Here is a 27231-nt window from a genome sequence, read left to right on the forward strand (position 1 = left end):
TCAGTTCGCACTTAAGTAGCCTGTATTAAAGCTTGAATTTAAAGCTTGAATTTAATTACAATTACATGTATTTGTATGACAGCAGTTCAGTGCTTTGTTGGGTTGACTCCACCGGAAATACTCACTGGAATAATAGCGTATTTGTCTTCTGGTATTTAGGAGTATTATTATCTAACCTACTACCACTATATTACTTCTCGGTGACTGGGATTTTAATATGAACCCTTTATAGAATAGGTTCAGAGCTACGTATAACCATCTAAACGTGTCAGTTTTAACCCATGATCTCCCACTGGCTATATCTTACCGACAGTAATGGTGCGAATGTTGCTGGCTCATCTGAGCAAATATGAGTTTCTCCTGGAGGTTTCCCAGTCCACCTGGACATAATACCACCTGTTATTAACAGCGTTAGACCACACAACAACAAATGTAATTACTGACCTGACCTCTGCTCATTCTAATCACCGGCGCCAGCCTGACAACAGTAATAATGTGTGATTTATAATCGTTCTAGCAGTCTGTGTATCACACACACACACACACACACACACACACACACACACACACACACACACACACACACACACACACACACACACACACATACACGCACGCACGCACGCACGCACGCACGCACGCACACACACACACACACACACACACACACACACACACACACACACACACACACACACACACACACACACACACACCTGTGTCGCACAGCAGCTCCTGGTTATACAGCTGAAGATATCACAGGGTGAGGAATGTTAAAGACATCTATTTCCATCCGTCGCACAGCGCAGGGCACAATTAGCTCACGTGCTAATACAGGATCTCGTCTGTAATGAAGCAGCTGTTATCAGGCGCACTTTCACAGAGCCAAATCATGGATGTTTTACATTGCCCTGAAGTGCACACTAAATAGAGCAAATGCAACAGGTTGACGCTTGGGTTTAGACGATTGTTGTTCCAACGTTTAGCAACACAACAGCTTGGCCCATAAATTAATTATTGTTATGGATTGAGTTGTCTGTCAGTCTGCGAGAAATGCCGTGTGAATGCGTGGTTGGGCTGGCGTGGGAACCCGAGAGCTCATTACAGCTATGGAGACAAACAAGCAATGAGCAAAATAAAATCCCATCTGCTCTTCTTTTTTAGATGCTTTCTCCATGCTGAGTTACGTGTGTTAAAATACACCTGATGCATATCTGCTATTTAATGAACATTATTATTATTACACTGTAAAAAATCTGTAAAATTTCAACTTAAAAACTCAAGTTCAGTTGCTGCATTACATTTTTAAGTACCAACAAATTGGCTTTACAAGTCATTTCAACATAAATTATATTATTGTAAAACTGTAAAAATTGTTGAAATTATTATTTTCTGTTTTTATTTGATCAAAATCTGTAATATTGTGAAATATTATTACCATTTAGAATAAAATTTTTCTATGTGAATATATAGTAAAGTGTGATTTTATTCCTGTGATCAAAGCTGAATTTATCATCATTACTCCAGTCTTCAATCTCACATGACCCTTCACTAATCATTCTCATATGAGGATCTGATGCTCAAGAAACTAGGCGTGACCCCTAATAGTCGAAGATTCAATGCATCAATATGCAGGACGGGATTTGACGACTGATCTCATGGTCGAATCTTCGCGGGTGTTATGAAACGAGGATCATACCATTTTGGCAATATGGGGGTGCTCAATATTAGTGTTATAAAGACGTGTCGCGGCGCTGAGGGATCACCTCTTTAAGGGCACTGAGCTTCGCACCAGATGCGCCGCGCCTTTAAATTTCGAACACATATACACCGACGGCGGCGATTACATTTTTTCCCCTCAAATCGTGAATGTATATACTGATTTCCCCCTGTGCTACAAGATAAACTCATCGTGCAGCTCTTCTGTCAGAAGTCGATTCAAAATTGAGCTCGCGCGTATATAATGTTCACGTCTGCCTGGTGTGAGATCCTGAGACACGTCGCTGAGCTTCAGTGTGCGACCCCCTTTAGGCACAATTGGCTTAAGAACGTGCATATAAACGCACTCAAAGTGTTCTTTTCCTCTCTAGGCAGGTATTTTTTTAGGTTTATTTATCAAAATGTTCTTTTATATATGTGTGTGATGTTCAGTGTTTCGATTGCGGCTTTTAAATGTTATGAGAGATCGGTTAATTTATGAATGTGTAGTGTAGCCTAGTTTTGATCACTTTATTAAAAGTGGTGGCTGTGTGGCGTGTGTAAAGTAAAATAAAAATAGTCTTAGCCTCCTGCTGACTAGTGTGCTGACTCCTGCCCTTTCCAGCCCGTTTATACCGTTTATTTTTTTTCTGGTCTATGGTTTACACACACACAGATGATTCGACTATCGGTCGACCATAGAGAGATTCGAAAATTCTGATTCGAATGTGTAAATACTTAGTCGGGGACACCCCTACAAGAAACATTCATGATTATTATCAATGTTGAAAACATTTTTAATTAAGTAGTATAAACTTTTTTCAGCATTGATTATAAACTATTATTAATGATTGAGTACCAATAATAGAGCAGCAAATAAGCATATCCAAATATATATTTTATACTCAAACCGAACGAAACTGGTTTTCACTGTCAATAAATGACACAGTCCTTTCACTTTTGAAGCCCCCACAATGACCACCCCAAATCCACTCTTTAGTGAAGCCCCCTGAACCGTATATGAATTACATATTAAGGTTTTTCCTAGAATCGGAGGAATTGAAGGTTTTTGTGGATTCTGCACAGCCTCGGCTCCGGCAACGCACCTCTCCAAAGCACACTTACCAAGAGCCGGCAGCACAGAATGACTTACGACTTACAAAGGACACTTTCTCGTGGTCAAAGAGAGCTGGACTGAGCGTAGCTGAATATGGGGTTTTGAGATGTGTTTTTTATTTTTTTATTTTTTTAAAGGTTGATCTATACAGTGTCATAAAGATGTGGCACTAATGGTAACCAACGAGACATCCAGTGGCCAAAAAATGGAGATTGCATATAACTTGCTTTCTCAGTGTACATTGATATATTTAGTTCACTGGATTATTTTGCATGCTGTGTAATTACACTAAACTGTTTTATAATAATGCTTATGATAAATGCCCATTTATACATAGCTATAGAAATATAGATTTTAACAAATCAAAATTACCATTCATGACATCTAATGCACACATTAGCCACTAAAGACATCATTTATAACTAATTAATACAGCAAACAAGGTGACATTTGATAATTTATAAACCAGTATACAATGGATTATGAGCATGCACATTGAAAAAGCTAATTTATGACTTATACAAAATTATAAAAAATAATATACATGCAACTATAACTGTTCTTATAATGCATTATAGGTTTTAATGAGTGTTTATAAATATGTTTATAACATATTAATAGGCCTACTTACTCATAAATAAGTATAAATTGCGGTATAATTCATTATAAGCATGGCTATTATAGAAAGTGTTGCCAAAATAGCAATATCAGCTTTTTAAAAATCAGTTTGGTGTGTTTAGAGGTTGCACACATGGAAGTGACTCTGTGTTTGCGGGCAGTAAAGAGAGCTCAGGGTGTTTCAGGGCTGTAAGGGAAAGACTCCACATGATTTCAGCTCACAATCCTTCAGCATATAAAATTATTACGAGCCGCAAAACATCATATAAACCAGAAATGCCATTATGTTCGGCCGCCTACCCTTCGATTCAGTGATAAATTGCACATTTTCAGAAGCATTGTTACTGTTCCCTTGTCTCAAAATGGTTTCATTCATGTTTCTCAATATTTTCTCAGGCTCTCGCTATGGGAATGATGACAGAGTATTACCACTACATTTTTACTACCCTGGTAAGTTACATATGGATAACATATTCAAAACCACAGTGATATCCATAAAATAACTTGCATTTTTAGGTCATTATGCTGTATTCCTTGAGTGGAATTATTGATTATTTTTTCTGGTGATGTTTCCTATTTTCACCAATGATGTGTTTTACTTTGACTGAAACTAAGAAAACATTAGATTGTTATTTTTAATAATAATAATAATAATATGTCTCACAGTCCAACTTACATAACCATGTTTTACTAAGATTGAACCTATTATCATGTCTGGTAACATTTTATTTTACAGTATCCTTATTATACGTTACATGTAGTTATAGTGTAGCAATCGCTGTAAATGATGCCTAATTACACGCAACTAACCCTAAACCAAACCCTTATCCTAATCCTAACCCTGTAGTAAGTACATGTGGTTGATTATTATTACATTGAAGTACCAAGTATTAATAATTTCATACATGTGCTTACTATAGGGTTAGGATTAGGATAAGGATTAGTTATTTATAGTAACTACACTGTAAAAATAAACTCAGGTCTCCAATTAAAACTTTTCTGTGACATTTTTTAGTTGGCCAAATTGAATTTCTGTGAATAAAATTTGGCCAACTGAAAAATTTAGATGTGATCAGTCACAGAAAATGTTCATATACTATTATATATATATTACAGTATACATGTAACATATGTAACAATGACACTATAAAGTAAAGTGCAACCTTATGTGTTTGTATTTAATTCAGTACATACAGTAAGGCATTGATTAAGTAGTTCTGTTGAATTTTTATTTATTTGTACAGTACTTGTTGGTCATCAATTGAGACACTTTTTAGCCCATTAAGCAAAAAAGGAAATTCTAAAAATGTAGTTCAATGTTCTATTTGTGCCTATGACATCATTGCACTGTGTGTCAGTGTGATTGTGATGTGTTAAAATCTAATGTGGTACAAATGTAACAGACATTCCTATTCGTCACCGTGGAATTATAAGGTTCTATCTGCATTCTGAACGGAGCTTCAAAGTTTTAGCATTCCCTTTGACTGTGTAGCTTGAATTAGATTATTGGATTTGATTATTTTTTCTAAATAAAACGTCTCAAAACAAAAAATACACAACTTAAAAACAATCACATAATGTAAATAAAATGTGAATATGTATATTTTGACTGAAATATCAGATAGAACCTTATAATTCCAAGCTGACAATTTATAAATGGTTTATATTCTTCAGGATCTCTTTGCGTTGGATGTTGAACCCTATCGCTACAGCGGGGTCAACATGACAGGATTCCGTATCCTAAACACGGAGAACAGCCAGGTGTCCTCCATCATTGAGAAGTGGTCCATGGAGCGTCTACAGGCACCGCCTAAACCGGACTCTGGCCTACTGGATGGGTTCATGACAGTAAGAAGCTATTACAGCATGTTGTTGTGTTTTTTCATTTTTTATACAGGACTGTGGTTTTCAGGCACGTGCTGATATTTTGTTGATCCTAGAACTACATACCTGTACAAAAATCTTATCCTAACTATATCCCTTCCCCTTAATCTAACCCTTCCCATTAGAAGCACCTACGCCTGGTTGAAAACCTAAACTTGACATAAACTGTACACTTGTCCCTCAAATCCACCCTGCATTGGAAAAACATACCTGTGGAAAGTTTCTGCAAACCCCAAAATACGTTGCGTTGTGCACGTTTCGCACATTTCAAAGGGAGCTTTCAGCACTGGAAGTATAATTCTGTACCAGCTAAACTACAGAGCAAGCTTGGTATGTCAGAAAACCCAATTTATGGAGCTGGTTAATTGATGCAAACTCCAAAATGTATTTGTTTACAAATCATGCACTTTGGTAAAATATTTTTTTGAGGTCATAACGTAATATTGTGCAAGGAGCCATCATTGATCCATAATCTGCCCAAGTAATCGTAAGCATGTATGAAAACGATAAAAAAGGGCTTGGTGTTTTAATTCCTCTAGTGTTCATTTCTGTTGGAAACTGCAGTGGTTTGTATAGCTGCGTTTCCACCGCAGGAACTTTACCCAGGAACCAGGAACTTTGGGTGGTACTCCGTGTGTTTTGACCACAGGAACCAGGGTCTAAATGAAGTTCTGCGTAAATATTTCCCCCTCCAAACGGCCCTGCTCGCGAGGTAGTACTTTTTCAAAGTTCAGGAACTTTCGAGGGCTGGACTTGGGCGCTGAACATGTATATTGGTTTAGCATTTTATTTCAACCGGCATTTTTAAAAGTCTTTTGCGAGGTTCGGTCTGCGTTCAGTAAATGTCAGTCTTGCTCTCTGTCTGATGGCGCGCGTTCGTCTCAGCCATCTCACGTGCAATGTCCGTAATAGCTGATAATAATATACATTGTCATTTTAAATCTAGCTTTACAAGCTTTCTGAATATGCTGCATGCTGCTGAATCTGCACATTAGTGCTCTTTTCTGTCGTTGTTAATTACCTCTTAGTAAACCTATACATAACCAGCAAAAGCAGCACAGCTTGAATCTCTTCCATACTCGTTATTCATTTTTTTTTACTGTCTATTTTTCACCATGTAAACGACCTGACTGATTACTTTTAAGTGTGCGTCCTTACATGGCATGACCATATTGCCCCAGGCAGTTTTTACTTTAACTGCGCCTGACAGAATAATTTTTTTTCTGAGATGATTATTACACTTTACAACAAATAAATAGCTTATGTAATACTGTATTAGTCCTGGTGGCCGTTAAGAGTTGCTATGGCTACAGTTAACACATTCCAGCTGCTGGAGAAAACAGTGTTGACAATTTTGATGCGGCAGAAAAACTGCATGTGACAAAATGATTGCGTTTGAAAGTCATCACATAAACACCAGATCGGTTTAGATAACGTCTCATGTAAACAGTCCACTAAATCGTTCAATCGGTACAAAAAATGTCATCATGCGGTCGCGCAAAAATGATTACTGTCCGTCAGTGACTTGGAGGAGCAATTGCGTGCAGTCCTACATCACCGGACTAATCTGCCTAATCTTCTCGGAACTTTATCGCGGTGGAAACGCAGACAGTTGCAGGTCTGGGGGGAGAAAAGTTCCTGTAAAAAAGTTCCTGGTACAAATTGTTCCGGGCAATTTTGGTGGAAACGGGTCTTATGTATTGGTATGCAATTTTGGGGTTTACAAAAACGTTGCCACAGGTACGTTTTTCTAATAAAACCAGGTTCCTCAAATCTAATTGTTTGATTGGAATGTTGCTCCAGGATCAGCAACAATGCAGCACTAAAGGAAATCAGGCTCTGTGAAACTAAACTAAACAAAATGTTATATTAATTCACCACACAGAACATACGGTCAGCACACACCACATGCACACTTGTTTCAAGTGATCTCATATGTAAAGCAGTCTGCGTTGTTTACTTCAGGTCGTTTAGATCATGTTTTGGCTGAGGTCGTGCCACACAACCTGTCCATGTTGGCATCTGCTTAATTTGGCTTTACCAAGTGACAGATGATTTTGTGCCAAAATACCATAGCGTTTGATTGGACGACAGCCTTTGACTTCAACATCGCAAGTCACTCCTATATGCATAATTACACAAAATATTATTTGCATTTTAACATTTTGTGTTTTTTCCATGATCATCAGAGTAGAGCTCAGTTGGTTTAATAGTTTCATGTCACTTACCTGCTATAGACGCTTTTGAAGAATGATATGAAAATACAGTCATATGTGATAATGTTAGAGTTTGATTTGAATTGGTGTTGGTATAAGCAGCCGGAAGTCGTTCGCTCTGCCTGTGTCTAACACTATTCCCCAGAGAACTCGAACCCACAACCTGCAGGGTACACTGCGATCTGAAGAGTGTGTGATAAACAGGGACTCTGCTGTAGTGATCTAAAAACTGTCTGATATCGGCATACTGGCGGCATCCCAGTTCTTCCTGAACACTGGCTCTCCTATCCGGGAAAAGGGCCAAGATATGAACTCACTAGAGGCTGGGTGAGACGGAAACAGAGGAAAGAGGAGAACTCGCATGCCAAAAAGAACCAACCTGCCAAAATAACTCTTGTGGGACTCAACACAATGACATTTCACTGGACTTGTTGGTGTACATCCTGTTTACAGAGACATTTACACGCTATGATAAGCTGAGATTCATCCACGCTCATGTCATTTCAATCTCGTCTTACTTTCTTTGTTCTGTGAAACACAAGAGGAGATATTTAGCAGAATGCAGTGGGTGCTTAAAAACTACTGAAATGCCTTACAACCACTTTTCAAAATTTAAAGCCTCTTGTAGTTTGGTTCACTTGGTTTGTAGCTAAATTATACATTTAATCCTGGTTCACTTAGTGTTCACACTGCCATTTTAAAGATTGAACCTAAAGATACAAAACAACAAACAGTGGTTGCACTTTATTTTGAGGCTCCCCTTTAGACATTCTGTCTATAAATAACATCGCACCTAAATGTCGACTAAATCTCGGTAGAGTATGTTGAGAATTAGACTGCTAGGGGTCTGGGTTAGTCGAGAAAGTAGTTGCCAAGCTACTTATAGTCCTTATAATGTATGATGGGGAGCATCACAATAAAGTGTTACCCAAACAGATTTTATGACATTTTGCAGCAGAAGTTAACGAACATCCAGAATAATGAAAAGTGCTGGCCTAAACATGCTTGTTTTATGTGCATACATATGATGGTCTTTTTACCAGTTAAGAACTCACAAAGAGCAAAAATAAAAATAATGTATAATAAAGGGCCCTGTTTACACCTGGTTTTAAGATGCGGTTCATTCGATCGGATCCCGAGTAGATGAGGGAGACATATTTCCGTTTAAACCTGGTGTTTTAATTCGTCTCTTTTGTCCACTTTCAACCACTTCTGTCCTGATTTATTCGAGGGGAGGTCTTTGGGTGGGTAAATGTATTGGCTGCTTCAGATCTTTCTATCTAATGGATGAAGTAAGCTCACGCAATTTACATTTGAACGTGACTGGAAACAATGGAAAAACATAGACAGAGCAGCAGCTTTAGCTTTCACTTTTTGCTGGTCTGAACGTCGCAAGACTTAGAAATCAGGAATGGTGAGAGAACATTGTTCTTGGTACATTTTTCATCTTCAAATCAAACTTGGGTCTTCAGAAAACAACGTTTAGATCCCGTCTTGCTAGCACGCTTCCCTCAGTAGGCGGAGAATAGACGGTCTTTTCTGGCTGTTCGAACACATTTACCACAATGTCTACACTACTGCCCGACTACTTCTGGAAGTGGTCAAAAGCGGACAAGCTCAAAATGTCTTTGATCTCATTTACACCTGAATTTAGCATCTTCCACTTGTGATCCGATTGGCCAAAACTCAGGAATCAGGAACTCAATATCAGGAATTCTCCTATTACACACCAACAAAGATCAGACACATGAAGACAGTGGTTGCTTCATTTGTACCAAACTATAATGGGCAAAATAGTGACTGTGATAAGAACCTGTTTAAGCATTTTATCCTTTTTAGGTTCGCATATCCTGTAGCTTAACCAGTAGAGCGTGGTGCTAGCAACGCCAAGGTCATGAGTTCGATTCCCAGGAAAAGCAGGAACTGACAATAATGTGTAATGTGTACCATGAATGCAATGTAAGTCGCTTTGGATAAAAGCGTCTGTCAAATGCATATATGTAAATTTAAATGCATATTCTGGTTCATTTAGATGTCTTTGGTCTGTGTTGCGTTAATATTTATATTCATATTTCGGTAACACTTTAGTATGGGGAACACATATTCACTATTAACTACGACTTTTGCCTCAATAAACTCCTGATTTACTGCTTATTAATAGTTAGTACGGTAGTTTTTGTAGCTTTTAAGTTTAGGTATTGGGTAGGATTAAGGGATGTAGAATAAGGTCATGCAGAATAAGGCATTAATATGTGCTTTATAAGTACTAATAAAAAGACAATATCCTAGTAATATGCATGATAATAAGCAACTAGTTAATAACTGAACTTAAAACTGAACCGTTTTACCCATATTTTTCCATGTATCCGGAATACACTACCAATTAGACCAGATTTTATGCTAATTGTTGAAAGTCTAAGTGCAGTATGTGAGACTGTTCCATCACGGATTGTGAATCACACTAGTGAGCTTAAAAGTATGACTCATATGTTATATTCCACATCTTCTGAGGCAGTCATTGACGTCAAACTCATGACCTGTCTTCAGTTGTCGAGTTTAAACATGTGCAAAGGCAAATGAGATTTGAGAGTTGTGACAGAGTTTACTTAAGTTTGTTCCTCACTTCGTTGTATAGCTGTAGAAGATTTGGAATCTGGTTTACAAGTTGTATGGATCACCATTATGACAATTTTATAGTACATTTCGAAAACATATCACTGCAGAACTGAAGTCATATGGCTTTGGAGCAGCATGAGAGTGAGCAATCCTTGAATAGTTGGAAGAAACTATCCAAAAGGATCTGAACTCCCCCCCCCCCCCACACACACACACTCACACACACACACACACTGGATATAGACAGCTGAGGGGAGGCCAGCTGGATGGTAAATTTCCCCTTTCTAACCCAGTCGATTAAAAGACTTGAAGCCTTTAATTAGCTGACTCAGCCTGTCGTACAGTACACTCATCAGTCTATCTTCACTCATCAGCTCAGAAAAAAGGACAAACTCTCACTAATCACAGCTGTCTATCCACATGTCAATCCCTTCTAGTTGTAACATTGACAGCCGTGATTATTTAGAAACCATAATGGTTCAGGTTTCCCTGAGAGCTGCATCTGAAGGCAGGCGTTAATTAATCAGTCTGAGGCTAATGCATATTGACACTGTGAAAAGTTTCTGTAAATGTTTGATTAGCAGTTTCACTGGTTCACGTTATTTATGGTCCTGTTAAAGCTTTCTATTGATCCACTGTAACTTATTGAGCTCAGATTGTGACACATACTTGGTGAGGAAAACAAAGAATCATTGGAATTCCAACTGGTTCTTTTTACATTCTTTAAGAATGTTTAGCATTTGTTGGTAGCAATTTACTTTACAGTCATTTTCCCCATGTACATGCTATGTACTTATATAATATTGTGTATTATATTAACTGCAATAACTGGGTAATAATTGGGTACTAAACTAAACTAAACTAAACTAAACTAAACTAAACTACACAGGTATTTTTATTACAGGAGTGTTTCCTCCTCCGTTTTAAAAAACAATCGCGTCCACACGAAGAAAAAAAATCTGTCCACATGAGAACGCAAAACTACGCTATGATTGGCTGCCTGATTTCCACATGGGTCCCATCCACGGCACCGATGCACATTGCACTGACTGAGGGATGCCATGGGCTCAAGTGAAACCCTTCTACAAGTTCCTTTACTTTGGACTCAGTGACAGGTAACTGTATATACACAGGTGCAGGGCCGAAGTGGACTGTAATAGCTTCACACACTTGCTTTACTATTTTGTATTATTGCATTCTGGCGCCTTTGTTCTGCAATACATTGAAATAACTGAACATGTATCTGTAGGCTATACATGTGATAAGCGCTGTTATTAGAGTCCACCGCATAGACTCGACTCACGTAAATCAAAAGGAGATAACGTGGGAAATCTGACGTCAAACAAAGGAGAGAACGGCGCGCACTTAAACTTAAAAAGCTGAAATCTCCGGTTTCACCATCTACACGCCAACGCTGTAACCGGAGTTTCTAAAAATCTTCACCCTGGCCGGAGTTTTCAAAAAAGTCCAGTTTCAGTAACCGGATACAGCGTTTGCGTGTGTACGAACAGCCAAACCGCATAGAAAAAGCTGCGGTTTTGAAAATACCCGTGTTCGTGTGGACAGGGCCTAAACTAAACTAAACTAAACTAAACTAAACTAAACTAAACCTTCCCCTAAACCTAACTTTAACCCATGTAGTTACCTTATATGACCCAGTACTTTCTTAGGTAAGTAAACTGTAAGTACAAATACTGTGAAATAAAGTGCAATATATATATATATATATATGTTATATGTTTTATATATATATATATATGTATATATGTTCTCTGACTGTTGCATATTGATGATGCATATTGCACTCGAGAACATTGCATGCTCCACAACAATACAACCTGAGTTCAAGGCTCAAGGTGTCAGGATGATATTATGCAAAACATTCTCACTCCCAACAGTCACATATTGAGCTTGTTCAGGTAACCCTTTGGTGTAATATTTAGATCCACAGGGTACTCCATTGCTTTCAATGAGAAACCTTTGGCACCATACACAGAAGCGCTGGGCACGTAAATGTTATCGGCATAATGAAATTACATATTGAGTTATAATTTTGCCATTATGACATGTTGGAGTGTGATTCTCAATTTAATCAGCCAGCATCATTTTATTTACGTTTATTATTTTATACTTTTTTCTTCGATATGTAACCCAACACCATCCTACCCCTAAACCTACCCATTTGTGTATTATATGATATAAAACACAGGATATAACAGGCAGATACGACTACAGGCACATTTTATTTAAATATAACAATTACTTCAAGTGTTCCGAGGCCAGACGATTGATTTGTGTGAAGGAAGGACCCAACAGTGATCAGCATCTCCATCTGCCCAAATAAAAAAAAAATTGCCACCCAAAAACATAACGTCAGCTTTGATGGTGAAATGGCATTGGTTCTCTTGTGTCTCGTGACCAGTTTTGTCTTTTTTTTAATCAAATACCTGTGACTATACTTCTATTTGTCTGTTGGGTGTTTGTAATAAAGTTTGTAGATGTAGGCGGGAACCAGCGAACATTCAACACGTCCCCGGTCTCACTCGCTCCTCCCATGTCCCTCGCTCGTGCACCTCGCCACATACCCCCATCGCCCCTCGCAGGCCAGGGGGTACACCTGAGACTACGCCTACTCCCCCCCGGGGGGCCCAATCTCCGCGTCTTACGCGTCTGGGGTATGGGTGGACGACACGAAGGAAGTGGGAGACCAAGACCGAGCGACAGGATGAGAAAGAGGAAAAAAAAAAAATCCGGTCCGGTTCCCCGACACACTGCCGCTCGGTCCTCACCAGCCGAGAGGCTCTTCCTCGCGGTGCCATGCGATGGTACTGGACGCCCGGTAGACGGCCCGGTCCTCCTCCGCCCCCTGGCGGCCGGCGGTGGCTCCTCCGATTGAGGGCAGTTGGCAGCGAGCTCCGTGCTCCCTGCTCCTCCCCATCATGGCGGACGGCAGCAGTCTCTGGTCCACAGCGAACACCGGCGACTCCTCCGCTCACTCCAGGATGGCCGCCACCCCACTTCGACCCAGGGGCACGGCAGCGAGCTCTCCGTCCCACCAGTCTTCACTTGCTCCAGCACCACCGCCTCGGGCAGCCACTCGCGGTCTTTCCCCATCCGTGCTGCCCGAAACTCCTCAGCACCACGATCCCCCTCAGCAGCGAGGGCTCTCCGACAGTGTGTCCCTCCTTCCTCCCGGGCTTCGGCACCAATGTAATAAAGTTCGTAGATGGGAAGGAAGGAGGTGGGAACCAGCGAACATTCAACAACTTTTATTAAATAAACAAAACAAAAGTAAACTGCGGGCAGGCCCTCACGGACGACTGCCCACACACACATAACAAAACACAAACAAAACTCAATGTAAAATCCAGGCCTGGTCCTCTCTCATCCTTGACTGGTGTCGCTCGTCCTTAAATGCCTCTGAGCTCCCTCATGAGAGGACTGGAGACCGGTGTGACTCGCAGGTGATGCTCCTTCGCAATCACGTCCCCGGTCTCACTCGCTCCTCCCATGTCCCTCACTCGTTCACCTCGCCACAGTGTTTTATTTTGTTAAGAAGTGGGTAGGTTTAAGGTATGAGTGGGGTTAGTTGCTCCAAAATATAAAAGTAGCTTTAAATATTCATAAAATCATGTCTACTTTTAAAAGTGCAAAGAATTGTGCATCTTGATTTGACACATAAGATGAACAACTGAAAGCAATGGAGTATTCTGTGTGATAAAAAGGTGACACTGAGGGGTCCTGACCAAGAGTGTTTTTGATGAACTAGTTGTTGGATTTTACAAAGTTAGACTCATTCATAAGTAGCAATTTACAAAGACTACACAAACTTTAAACTAATGTATCCTGTGCTTTCTGTACAAACACTTTTGTAGAGTATACCCCATTATAGGAGCAAGAATACCATGAATCATGTTAATTATTCAACAAAGCAGTGCTTGCTTGGAAATACTTTTAATTTAATGATCTCTTGATGAACAATAATTCTACCGACTTTATTCATCTCTCTCTCTCTCTCTCTCTCTCTCTCTCTCTCTCTCTCTCTCTCTCTCTCTCTCTCTCTCTCTCTCTCTCTCTCTCTCTCTCTCTCTCTCTCTCTCTCTCTCTATATATATATATATATATATATATATATATATATATATACAGTACAGTATATTGAACTGAAATAGTAACAACACGGTTATATTATTATTTCCTAAAAGGGCCACTGTTTGTGAGGTTCATTCATGGGCAGTGGGATATCAAATTCTCCATATTTTCTCTTTGGACAATAATTAATCTTCATACGGTGAAAGGCTGCCCTAAGACACGGTTTAACATGGATAATGAAAATGACCTAACAAGGTCCTCAGACTTATTAGCATAATTTCCTTCCATGCTAATTGCTTTAGCTTGTGTGTGATTTACTTGGAGGGAGCTCATCTACAGGACAACTCATCAATGAGCAGAAAAACGCCCATTCATAGCTGCAGCACCAGTGTCCTTGTGGGTTTATCTAAGGAGACAGAGCAGAAAAAGTGTAGAGATAAAAGGGTCTTTATGGGACACCAACAGAGATGGGAAGGTCACTTTTAGGGCTGTGATGGTGGGAGTTTTTTTTGCCACTGCAGTGGAAATGGAAAAACTATGTAGGCTATATATATATATATATATTAAACTAAATTCAACACATTTTTGAAATATAAAAAAATAAATAATGAGGCTTAATTTCCATCAGCGAAACAAGACACTACAGTCTGTAAAACATTGGGAAAGAAAATCTGTAAATAATGGTAAGCTAAATTATATAAGAAAGTGAAATATTACATACAAAACTTTAATTTTATATAAGATAAATGCATTGTCATTTATAGTACAAAACCAACCCGATTCCAAAAAAGTTGGGACACTGTACAAATTGTGAATAGAAACAGAATGCAGTGATATGGACGTTTCAAATTGCAATATTTTATTCAGAATAAAACATAGATGACATATCAAATGTTAAAACTGAGAAAATGTATAATTTTAAGGGAAAGAAAAATAAGTTGATTTTAAATTTCATGACATCAACACATCTCAAAAAAGTTTGGACAAGGCCATGTTTACCACTGTGTGGCATCCCCTCTTCTTTTTATAACAGTCTGCAAACGTCTGGAGACTGAGGAGACAAGTTGCTCAAGTTTAGGAATAGGAATGTTGTCCCATTCCTGTCACATACAGGCTTCTAGTTGCTCAGCTGTCTTAGGTCTTCTTTGTCGCATCTTCCTCTTTATGATGCGCCAAATGTTTTCTATAGGTGATAGATCTGGACTGCAGGCTGGCCATTTCAGTATCCAGATCCTTCTTCTATGCAGCCATGATGTTGTAATAGATGCAGTATGTGGTCTGGCATTGTCATGTTGGAAAATGTAAGGTCTTCCCTGAAAGAGATGACGTCTGGGTGGGAGCATATGTTGTTCTAGAAATTGGATATACCTTTCAGCATTGATGGTGCCTTTCCAGATGTGTAAGCTGCCCATGCCACACACACTCATGAACCCCAGACCATCAGAGATGCAGCTTCGGAACTGAGCGCTGATAACAACTTGAGTGGTCCTTGTCCTCTTTAGTCCGGATGACATGGCGTCCCAGTTTTCCAAAAAGAACTTCAAATTTTGATTCGTCTGACCACAGAACAGTTTTCCACTTTGCCACAGTCCATTTTAAATGAGCCTTGACCCGAGAAAATGCCTGCGCTTCTGGATCATGTTTAGATATGGCTTCTTTTTTGACCTTTAGAGTTTTAGCCAGCAACGGTGAATGGCACGGTGGATTGTGTTCACGACAATGTTTTCTGGAAGTATTCCTGAGCCCATGTTGTGATTTCCATTACAGTATCATTCCTGTATGTGATGCAGTGCCGTCTAAGAGCCCAAAGGTCACGGGCATCCAGTATGGTTTTCCCTCCTTGACCCTTATACACAGAGATTGTTCCAGATTCTCTGAATCTTTGGAAGATATTATGCCCTGTAGATGATGATAACTTCAAACTCTTTGCAATTTTTCTCTTAGAAACTCCTTTCTGATATTGCTCCACTATTTCTCACTACAGTATTGGGGAAATTGGTGATCCTCTGCCCATCTTGACTTCTGAGAGGCACTGCAACGCTGAAAGGCTCTTTTTATACCCAATCATGTTACTGATTGAAGTTGCAAATTGGTCCACCATCTGTTCCTTATTTGTACATTTAATTTGTCAGACCTCTTATTGCTACCTGTCCCAACTTATTTAGAATATGTAGATTTGTAAATTATTGCATTCTTATTTTATTCACAATTTGTACACTGTCCCAACTTTTTGGAATCGTGATTGTATAACGCTCAGTGCTTTGAGTGTGATGTGGGCCATGAGCAGAAAAGAGACCATTGCTGTCTCCAACATCTTCCCTACTCTATAGTATGTGATAATAATAATAATAATAATAATAATAATAATAATAATAATAATAATAATAATAATAGTTTTATTTATAAAGCATTTTTCAGAACCCAAGAACACTTTGCATGAACCCCAGAGATACTTCCCCAGAGATTCTGAAAAGCACATTCGATGGACACTTTACCATCCCATGAGGCCACGGGAGAGGATTTATCAATGGAGGTAAAGCGATGCAACTGGCACTGGTAGGTCACACCATGGCAGATCTTTATGTCCGAAATTCATTCATACTACCCATATTTAAAATACAATTTTAAAAATATTTTTCATAATGCAAAGTGAGTTCAAATTCGTGTAACACTTTATTTTGATGGTCTCTTTTGAACATTCTGTTGACTTTAAGTAACGTTGCAACTACATGCCAACCAACTCTCATTAGAGTATAAGTAGACTGTCTTCTAAAAGGGATAATTCACCCAAAAATGAAAATAAGCACACGATTTACTCACCCTCAAGTCATCCTAGAGACTTTCAGACTAATACAATCTGAGTTATATTAAAAATGTCCTGGCTCTTCCAAGCTTTGAATGTACATCTATCCATCATATAACTGTTCCACACAGCTCCAGTTGTTAATACCGGCCTTCTGAAGCAAAGTGATTCATTTGTATAAGAAAAATATCCATATTTAAAACTTTATAGACTAAAATAACTATCTTCCAGCACATGGCCTACTTAAGTCGACTTGCGCTACAAGAGTGAACCCAATGCTCTGTCGCCTCTCGTCTATAGGGCTGGGCAACAAACTCAAGCATCTCTTCTCTTATATTGAAATCCTCCACCATTTCTCTTTAAAAAAATCTCGTTTTAGACTCAAATTCATGACTGGTGTTTTGTTTTGCACTATCCTCTGCACTTCTGCATTCATCAGTACACATGTGTCAAGGGGTTAAATTATTTAACAATCTACAAGTGATTCCATTAAAATAAAATAAAGAGTGTAGTGGTTCAAAAATGACACAATTGAAGTAGATTCGCTGGCTTGCTTAAATCTTGTCCGTCTGTATCTGATGGACCTGTCTGGATCTCTCTGATTGGCAGCTCTCAGCGGGGAGTAAGCGTGTGCTCGAAGGGGACAGGTGATACTCCAACTCCATTCAAAACCAACCGTTCCACAAATAGCCCATAAAGCATGAGTATCAACTGCCGTATCTTTCATTACACCCATTAAACTTTCCTCAAGTCCTTTTTGCTTAACAAATGGGCTCCTTGAGGAGCTGCCAGTTTTCTCTGATCCCATTAGCCCCTCCATTCCAAGGTCATCACAGTATTGCCTAGAAAGAATCCCTGTTTAATGGCAATCCCTATACCCACAGGGCTTTAACACATTTAGGTTTTCTAGAATTATCCAAGAGCCCCGGAGAGAAACGATTGCGCTCACTCGCCAGAAACGATTGAAATGACTCCATAATGTGTGGGTGCATGAGACGAGCATGTGATGTTGCATTTGGCTGAGACATTTCTTCACTGCGCCTTGGCTGCGTCTACATTGCTGCGAGATGAGAATGTCTCTAAATCTCTGGTATTTGAGAAAAACCCCACCCAAGCTGCCTCCTCCTCCTCCAAATGAAGCCCCTTTAAGCCATGGCGGACTGCCTTCTCTTCGGATAAGTGTGGTTGGTTGGTTTCGGTTTGGATTGAGGTCCTGAGATTTGGCTCAGACCTGGGTCACATGCTGTTGGAGGTATTGCACTGGGGTTAGGTTGATATAAGGAGGATCTGACATGAGCATTTCAGCTCAGACGGAATACTTAGCCAGCTTTAGTGCACCTGAACTATGCAGGAATCTCCAGCCTTCCTGTTTGTGAAGGTTTTCTGTGGTAAGCAAGTGGCTTGTTTTTCTCCCAATATATTTTCCCACTCTTGCGAATGGATGTATTGTAAAATGGCAGCAGTTTATTGCTCAGTTCCAGATCACTGAGCTGCTGTGCTGTGCACTGTTTACACAGGCTGCTGCCTTCCTACCCAAAATGGAGCCTCATAAGTGACTGATTTGAATTAGACAGCATCGTTCTGCTCAGGTGACTTGACTTACAATTGATTCCCATAGAGTTGATGTTACTAAGCTCATGCCATGGTACGCATACAACAAACACATTACTGCAGTCTGCTTCAGAGACATAGTTTGCTATTATGCATTTTGATTAAATTAAAATATGGCAATTGAAACAACTGATTGCATGGCTACTGTTTCCAAGATATTTAAGTGTTTACATTTTAAATGTATGTGTATTGTGTAGATAGTAGCAACCTGTCACCTGTCCTGTTTATGTGACACTTTAAAGATGAAACAAAACAAAAAAATATTATGTATATAGTTTAGTCCTATTTAGTGTCTACTCATCATTCTTGGCTTGTGTCTTGCATTCATTAAATGGGGCAGCTCTTGTCCCTGTCCAGAAATAGTCTGCAAGCATTGATGGGCTCCATTTTCTCCATTATCTGCACTGCTTACTTAAAGGGATAGTTCACCCAAAATGAAAAATGATCCCATTATTTACTCACCCTCAAGCCATCCTAGGTGTGTATGACATTTTCATTTCAGATGAATACAATTGGAGTTATATTTAAAAATGTCCTGACTAATCCAAGCTTTATAATTGCAGTGAATGACAGGCCAAAATTTGAAGCTCAAAAAAGTGCATCCATCCATTATAAAAGTACTCCGCATGGCTCTGGGGGTTAATGAAGGCCTTCTGAAGTGAATTGATGGGTTTCTGTAAATAACATTTTTATATTTAAAACATTATAAAGTAAAATATCTAGCTTCTTTTGGACTGCCTTCCATATTCAATTAACGAAGAAACTGTAATGCCTCAAAATGCGTTACGTTATGGCAGACGTCATCACCTTGCCAATTACCCTTCTTCTGTAAATTGAATAAGGAAGATTCGCTTCAAAAGACTTTTATGTGGCATAGGGGAGAGCGGGTATAGTTGTAACATGGGGAGAGTTGTAACACTACCAATTGCACGAATCAGGGATAAGATATAGTCATGTGACAGCTTCAGTTTCCTCTGGCTTCCTTTACAATCCCACATAGAGGTTTTCCAGTCTGTGTTGCTATCGCTCCTGAAGCTACAGCTGAAAAGTAACAGTAAAAAAAAAATAACAAGCTAATATTTTGTTCAGTACTTCTACCATTGTAGATAATGTTGTATGAGTTATTTCAGGTCAAAGTGTAGTTCCCTAAGTAAAGAATTGTGTATCAACCTCCTGCTAATTTCAGGGCACAATGCTTATACAGCTAGTTAAACAATGGGTGACAGTGGCGGGGATAGGTTGTAATGCTTGTTTTGAAACAACCGTCCACTTACATACAACTAAGAGCATTTTTGTGATTTTAATCATTCTACATAATGCCTATATGCTTATGTTAATTTGCTCTCACTCTCACACTCACACACACACAAACACACACACACACACACACACACACACACACACACACACACACACACACACACACACACACACACACACACACACACACACACACACACACACACACACACACACACACACATATGAATGTGCACGTACAGACATGCACAAACAAATGCACGTGTGCATGCACAAACACACACAATATGCACATACACGCCCCATATTTACACATATTTTTTTGTTGCAGACATTCATTTAAAATAAAACTGTTGTTGTGTCATATCACTTGGAGTACCCTTAGTTTTTGTGCATTTTGTCTACCTGTTACAACTTAATCCAGTAGTGGGGTAGGTTGTAACAAAGGAACACCTTATATTTGTCATAATCTCACAAAGTCTGTGATAAAGTTGAAGAAGTTTAAATTGTTGCCATTTGTAGTAGACAAATGTGGGTACTTTGCCTAAAAGTGTCAGATGTGTAGATAAAAAAAAGAAGGTAATTTTAGGTGCTGAAGAAAAAAGTGTTACAAACATACCCGGTCTACCCAAGTTTTATAATGGATGGATGCACTTTTTTGAGCTTCAAATTATGGGCTGCCATTCACTGCAATTATAAAGCTTGGATTAGCCAAGACATTTTTTAATATAACTGTATTCATCTGAAAGAAGAAAGTCATATACATCTAGTAGGGGTGTGCATTGGCACTGCCTTCACGATTCGATTCGATTACGATTCACCAGGTAACGATTCGATTCAATTCGATTCTACGATGCATTGTGATGCATCAAAATTCTACTGCACACAAAGCAAATTTTTCATCAGTCATGAGGCAATACAAGCAGATATTAAACAACAGATTGTATTGGCTGCTATGTGTCTCCTGTATTTTTTGACATAAAAGTTATTAAATAAAATAAAATGTAATTAAATAAAATTAAATAAAATGCAATTAACCCTTAAATGCATGACTGTTTCACCAAACATTCTTACATATTCAGGTCGTTAGCGACCCGGATCTATATTTAACATGGATAGACCTCTACCTGTCGTGATAATATATAAAACTCCTGATTTTAGAGTAACAGCTACAGAAGAATAAAATAAAACCTATTTCGTTACCTTTTGGAGCTTGGAAGGATTCAGTTTGAGCAGATGTTTATTACCATCATCATATGACCTCGTCAGAGTTTACCAGTAGATTCACCATCTGCGTCATATTCGCGATCTCGAGCATATTCTCGAAACTCATTTTCAACGTCTTCAAAATCAATATTTTGATCACTGACAGCTTCTTGACCACATCCATCATCAAGAGACAGTGACACTAACATATGATTGTGTTTAGTACTTGCTCTCTGAAGTAAATCACTGAGTCATTTCAAGTTTTGCAGATTATAATTATTGTTTCGTTTTCTGTCAGAGGTAACTATGAGTGTAACGTCACTTCATCATTGGGTATCAGACATTGCCACCTTGTGGAATAAAGGGGAATTGCACATAATCGATTATGGCACTTTGCCGCATCGATGCTGAATCGTTCATGCCCCGCATCGCGATGCATCGCCGAATCGATTATTGTTGACACCCCTAACATCTAGGATGACACGAGGGTGAAATCATGTATTTTCATTTTGGGGTGAACTGACTCTTTAAGTACAAGGTGTCTCTTCTCACTTTGGAATGTGTCCCTTTGCAAACTCAAACACTGACAAATTAGAGCGCATGAAACTGTATGACAGCGCTGCAAAACTGCCCTGCGAGTTCACTTCAACCATAGTTAGACACACCTGATCCAGCGTATCAAATCCTTTAGGCTAATATAGCCACACTTCCACCTAAACTACTAGAAAAAATTTGTCCCAGGAAGTTTAGTCCCACAGACCTGTTGCTGTCTGCATTTCCATTGCAGTCTAAAGAACTGTGAAAATTAGGCAAATAAGTCCGGTGACTTAGGACTGCGCGTGACTTTCCAGTTCTTATTGAATTTCGCCCTCCGCATATGAGATTAATAAAGCCTGAACCCCATCGATGGTCCATCAAATGTATTTTTTTAAACTCCATTGTTGATTTGAATAGCAAACAACTCTCACTGCACGCACCACAACAGAATTAAAAAATGGTGGTTGAAATAAAATGCTGCATGAACTCCATCAATCAGCATGTTCAGCGCTCAAGTCCCATCCCCGAAATTCCTGAACTTTGAAAAAGTATTACCTCACAAGCAGCGACTTTCTGAGGGGACTTTTTTTTACTCTGAACTTCATTTAGACCCTGGTCCCTGTGGTCGAAATGTGGCTCATGAAAACTACAGGTATGTGTGTTGGAGCAGGAATGGAACTAAACTCTATATGGATGTGGCCCTACAGGAGTTGAGTTTTCACCCCTGCTGTATGATTTCTAGAGCTGATATAGGGCAATTTATTCAGCAGAGTGATGCACATTTTGTTATATTTGCATCATCCAACCATAAAGAAACAACATGATGCAATTCATATCATGTATGATGCAATACCAGGTTCACATTGCATCATTCATTGCTTTGCCTAAAAAGCAAAGTACTGTACAAACCCAATCATAGATATATCCAGTCAAACAAAATCAGTTCAACTCTTTCCCAGCCAGCATTTTTGATCATTTTCACTAAAATATCATGGCCCACAGAATATTTTGTTGTATGAATATCTGAACATGTAATTTATCAAAGGAAAGAACAAATCCTCTGCTTTTAAAATGATTTATTCTAGCTTCATGCGTTCTTTTGAATGTGGGTAAGTTTCATTAAAAAAGCAGCATTTTGAGAAAAAAGCTCAAAGACTATATCCAGATGGGATTCAGAGCGATGATCAAACACAGATGGAGTAGCTGGAATCCTTCAACACCCCCAAACCTTCACAGTCCTATATCTATACATATGCATCTGCGCATAATATGATGTTGTTTGTTTCTGCTTCTTTTTCCCCTGTGTTTTGATCAGGAGATTCTGTACTCTTTCAGAAAATGTGTAATACCTTATAACAGTAAAATCACAGAAAGTTGTAAACTTCTTTGATAAAGCAGTGTTTGACGAGATAAATGGCAGGGAACGATTTAAAAAGAGATCCCTTCCCTTTATTGATTCAGACACCAGATATGTTTCACTGCTGGGTACAGGACACTATAGTTAATTTCTGTAAGTGAGGATAGCAAAATATAGTAAACTCTGGCATAATATACCCAAACATTATTCATACAGTGATTAGCAATACAACTGATAAAGACTTTGGGACCAAAATGATCCAGGCACTTTGATCTAAGCATGTTTTGCATGGAAGCATACTGTATGTGTAGCTATATTCAATTTGCAATGCAATATGTAAAATGGCAATCATTTTTACATACCATGTGTGCAACATTTGGAGCAAAATTATAATTCAAATTGAATAATATAATTTACATTAGCTATTTCCTGCACTAGTTTTCACCAATAATTTAACCCTTAAAGCACGACTGTTTCACCAATAATTCTTACATATTTGGGTCTTTAGCGACCCGGACCTATATCTAACATGGATAGATCTCTACATGTCGTGATAATATATAAAACTTGATATTAGAGTAACAATTACAGAAGAAAAGAGTAAAGCATTACCTTTTGGAGCTTGTTTAGTTTGAGCAGATATTTTATACAATCATCACTGTCCTCGTCAGAGCTCATATCGCAGTGTATTCAGAATCTGCCTCATATTCGCAATCTCACGCATATTCTCACAACTTATTTTCAACGTCTTCAGAATCAATAATTGCCACCTTGAGGAATAAAGCTAAATAGCACTTTTTTGTCATTATAGATTAATTTATTCTTGTGCAGAAAAAATTAAACGTACAATCTTACACACCTCAGGCCGTTAGCAACCCAATACCTTTTTTTTTTATTTATTTTTTTACAAAAATACTAGTGGAAAAACAGGCATTCAGTTGTAATAGTATTTTTTTTTTCTTGTTATATTTTTTTATTTTGCATTGTTTGAGGAATACTAAGAAGGTTGATGTCTAACTTTAAATAGTGAATGATGTCCCGGGTCTCTTATGACCCAAGGTATGTATTTAAGGGTTAAACATTTTAATGGTTTATACGTTTATAAGCAAAATTACAATTAAAATGTATTAGAGAAATGATTAGATGCGTTTAATATGTTCAAGCAAAAAAATTAGCAAAATAATAATTTAAATGTTATTTTTCTTCATTGCATTTATACTCACAGTTAAGATACTTGGTATTGGCAATCAATGTAGCAAAATTCAATGTGGAATTGAAAATGCAATCTGACTATTGCTACATATAAACGTACATATTTTTGCTGAAGTGTTTGTTCTTTAATCGCTAACATAACCTTTGACACCACAGACTGAACTAAATGAAGCATTGCTTGGTCATTGGTTGAGCTAAATTGGTATTGTCTAATTGTGTTCTTATATCTAACAGGGGATTGGTTGATTGTAATCAATACATCCCATTCTATCAAAGCTGTCTGACATTATTCTTGTCATATTTTATTACCATTTTCTAAATTATAGTGAATAAACTGTGATATTGTGAGAAAAGGTACAAACATGCAAAATAACAAACACAACTTGCAAAATAAATTTTGGTTTGACTGTATATAATGAAATAAATAAAATATATGCATACATTTAAAAAAAGAAAAGAAGAAAAGATGCATTTAAACAGAAATCTACATGGATCTATAGCAGTTGACCCAAACATTTTCCAGTTTACTACAATACACTCGAATACATCATCATATCTTCATATTTATTTATTTATTTTTTCTGCACGAGTGCGACATCAGAAGTGCAGATGAGAGGGAACAGTGCCCACCATTTTATGAAATACACATTGACACATAATGGCGAAGCAACTCCTGTTTGCATAGGGTGTGTGTTATTGTCAGTGCCAGTCCGCTACTGTAATGTGTTACCTGTAATTTTTTTGGCAAGCAGTCATTGCTGATATACTATCTGTCTCTCTCCCACACACAGCTCACACGCTCCACTTTTGCTTAGTATTGCTGTTTTCCATGGCTCGCTTTTGCTGGTCTCGTCATTGCCTATGATGCCTTAAAATGCTGTCTAAATAGGCAGCACCCTTGTTTTTGGAACAGAGCTTACGTTTGTGCTGGCGGGTTTACATTTATCCCACTCAAAATGGCATCGAAACTGCTCATTTTTTAACTGCAGAACACTGCGAAAACAACAAAAATGACATGAAAAATGTGTCTCGGTTTGGTTCCACCGGATTGCAATTATGTTTTTTTTTTTTTTTTGATTAGAGTTTTGTGCTGTGGAGTAGAAAAGTGCTGTCACATGGAGGCTGATCCGACACATGAGGCTAGATTAATGACTCCGAGCCCTGCAGTGTAACCATCAGGTATCCAGTAAGACAAGAGTCTCTGGAGGCAGGTAACGCCGCAGACAGGAGCCATCATGTTGATTTTAGGAAGCTGAAACAGTGCCATTCCATCCCTCCCCTTTTTACTCTCCTCTTTCCCTGAGGAATTATTGCGGTTGAATCCTCTACCTCCTGGGGGATGCAATGTGTTGCTTTCCACTTCCCTAAAATTTGATCTATTCCCAAAGAAGCACAACAAAAGACATCCATTTTGTCCTTCCTTGATCCAACAACTGAACTAAGTGGAGAGCATTGTGTCTCGAATTTCTCATTCCTGTTTTCTTTGTTTCTTTGCTCTTCATTAAAATTACAAAAAGAGCACTGGCTATTTGACATCAGTTTTATCATCTTAGGGTGTTATATTACCGGTCAAAAGTTTAAAATAGGATTTAAAGCCAAGCACACCAATTTTCAGCATCATTACCCCAGTCTTCAGTGTCCTATGATCCTTCAGAAATCATTCTAATATGCTGATTTGTTGATCAAGAAACATTTCTTAATATTATCAATGTTGAAAGGAGATTTTGCTGCATACTTTCTTTTGTGGGAACCATGCAAAGGTGTCATGCATTTTATAATCCTGCTTCCAAAAGACCAATATATTACACTTCATAAAAAACCCATTGAAGGGTACAATCACACCTGTGTGATTAGCGTTTTTAACCCTATTTATTTTATAATTCTAACGTTTAAATGCAGATAAGTACAAGAAAAAACATTTATAATTTGTTAAATATACATTGATGTCCATTGTCTATAGAAGCGGCAATAATCCTTTGAAATATAATGTGTATTCAAATATGAAGTGGTTTATCCGATAGCCTAGTCTACACATTGCATAGTCTTAGAATAATCTTAGAATATTGTTGGTACAAAATAAAAAGTGCCCTAAAGTTGTTGTCTTTTGGTGAAGCTAAGTTTTGCCTTGCGGCGTCAGTGCTTAAATACTTTAAAATCTCTTGTTTCTATAAGCTTCTAAACAGGCTATTCTTAATATTCTGGAACAGTGAATGCATTAATTATGCATTAAATCATCATTTTAGAATGATTTCTGAACGATCATGTGACACTGAAGACTGGATTAATGATGCTGAAAACAGGTTTGATCACAGGAATAAATGAAAACAGAAAATAGTTACTTTAAACAATAATAATTTTTCACTATAAAACAGTTTTTACTGTCTGTATCAGATAAACTCCACCTTGGTATGCAGAACAGACTTCTTTTAAAGCCATTGTTCCCATGTTTTGAGCGGCAATGTAAGCCAGCGTGATGAAGCTTCCCAGTTACTGAGAGAAGGGTTGTGCTGTCGATAGTGCGCTGGCTTTGCTTCAGTCAGCACCTAAAGCCATCATTAGATCCGTGTCTCTGACTGCTGGTCGACTCACTCCGCTCGCTCTCTGCATGTTTAGCTGTCATTGTCATGATCTGTGCCAGCTCAGCAGCTGACGCTACAGGGCACCTCAGGGTTTGAGTTCATGAACAGATCAGCAGAGAGGAACGCCAGAGCAGCGCTGATCTAGAACCTCCCTCTGGGACGAACGTCTTCAGAGACAGATACCAGAACAGAAACATTTTTGTTTTGCCATCTGGCAATTTCAAAGAGCGTTTGAATTTAAAAATCACATTTGCATTTCAAATAAGGCAAGCACCACTAATAATATCAACTCGCTGGAAAAACGTGCCTGTGGCGACATTTCTGCAAAATGATTATTATGTCGCGTATGGCACATTGTGCGACACTGTAAGAATGAAATGCCCAGTGAGTGGCACTAAAAGCACGGTCAGTTTAATCGGAAACAG

General features: G+C 38.5%; 1 protein-coding gene across 2 annotated transcripts in view; it reads left to right on the top strand.

Annotated features, from left to right (window-relative positions):
• Positions 1–27231, top strand: part of grik2 (glutamate receptor, ionotropic, kainate 2) — a 344433-nt gene that overhangs the window by 150451 nt on the left and 166751 nt on the right. For both annotated transcript variants that reach the window (XM_067449374.1, XM_067449373.1), the window contains 2 exons: positions 3830–3883; positions 5108–5281. In XM_067449374.1, the coding sequence (XP_067305475.1) occupies positions 3830–3883; positions 5108–5281 (228 nt within the window). The remainder of the gene's footprint in view (positions 1–3829; positions 3884–5107; positions 5282–27231) is intronic.

Source organism: Pseudorasbora parva, chromosome 7, assembly GCF_024679245.1.
Source record: "Pseudorasbora parva isolate DD20220531a chromosome 7, ASM2467924v1, whole genome shotgun sequence".
Taxonomy (NCBI): Eukaryota; Metazoa; Chordata; class Actinopteri; order Cypriniformes; family Gobionidae; genus Pseudorasbora; species Pseudorasbora parva.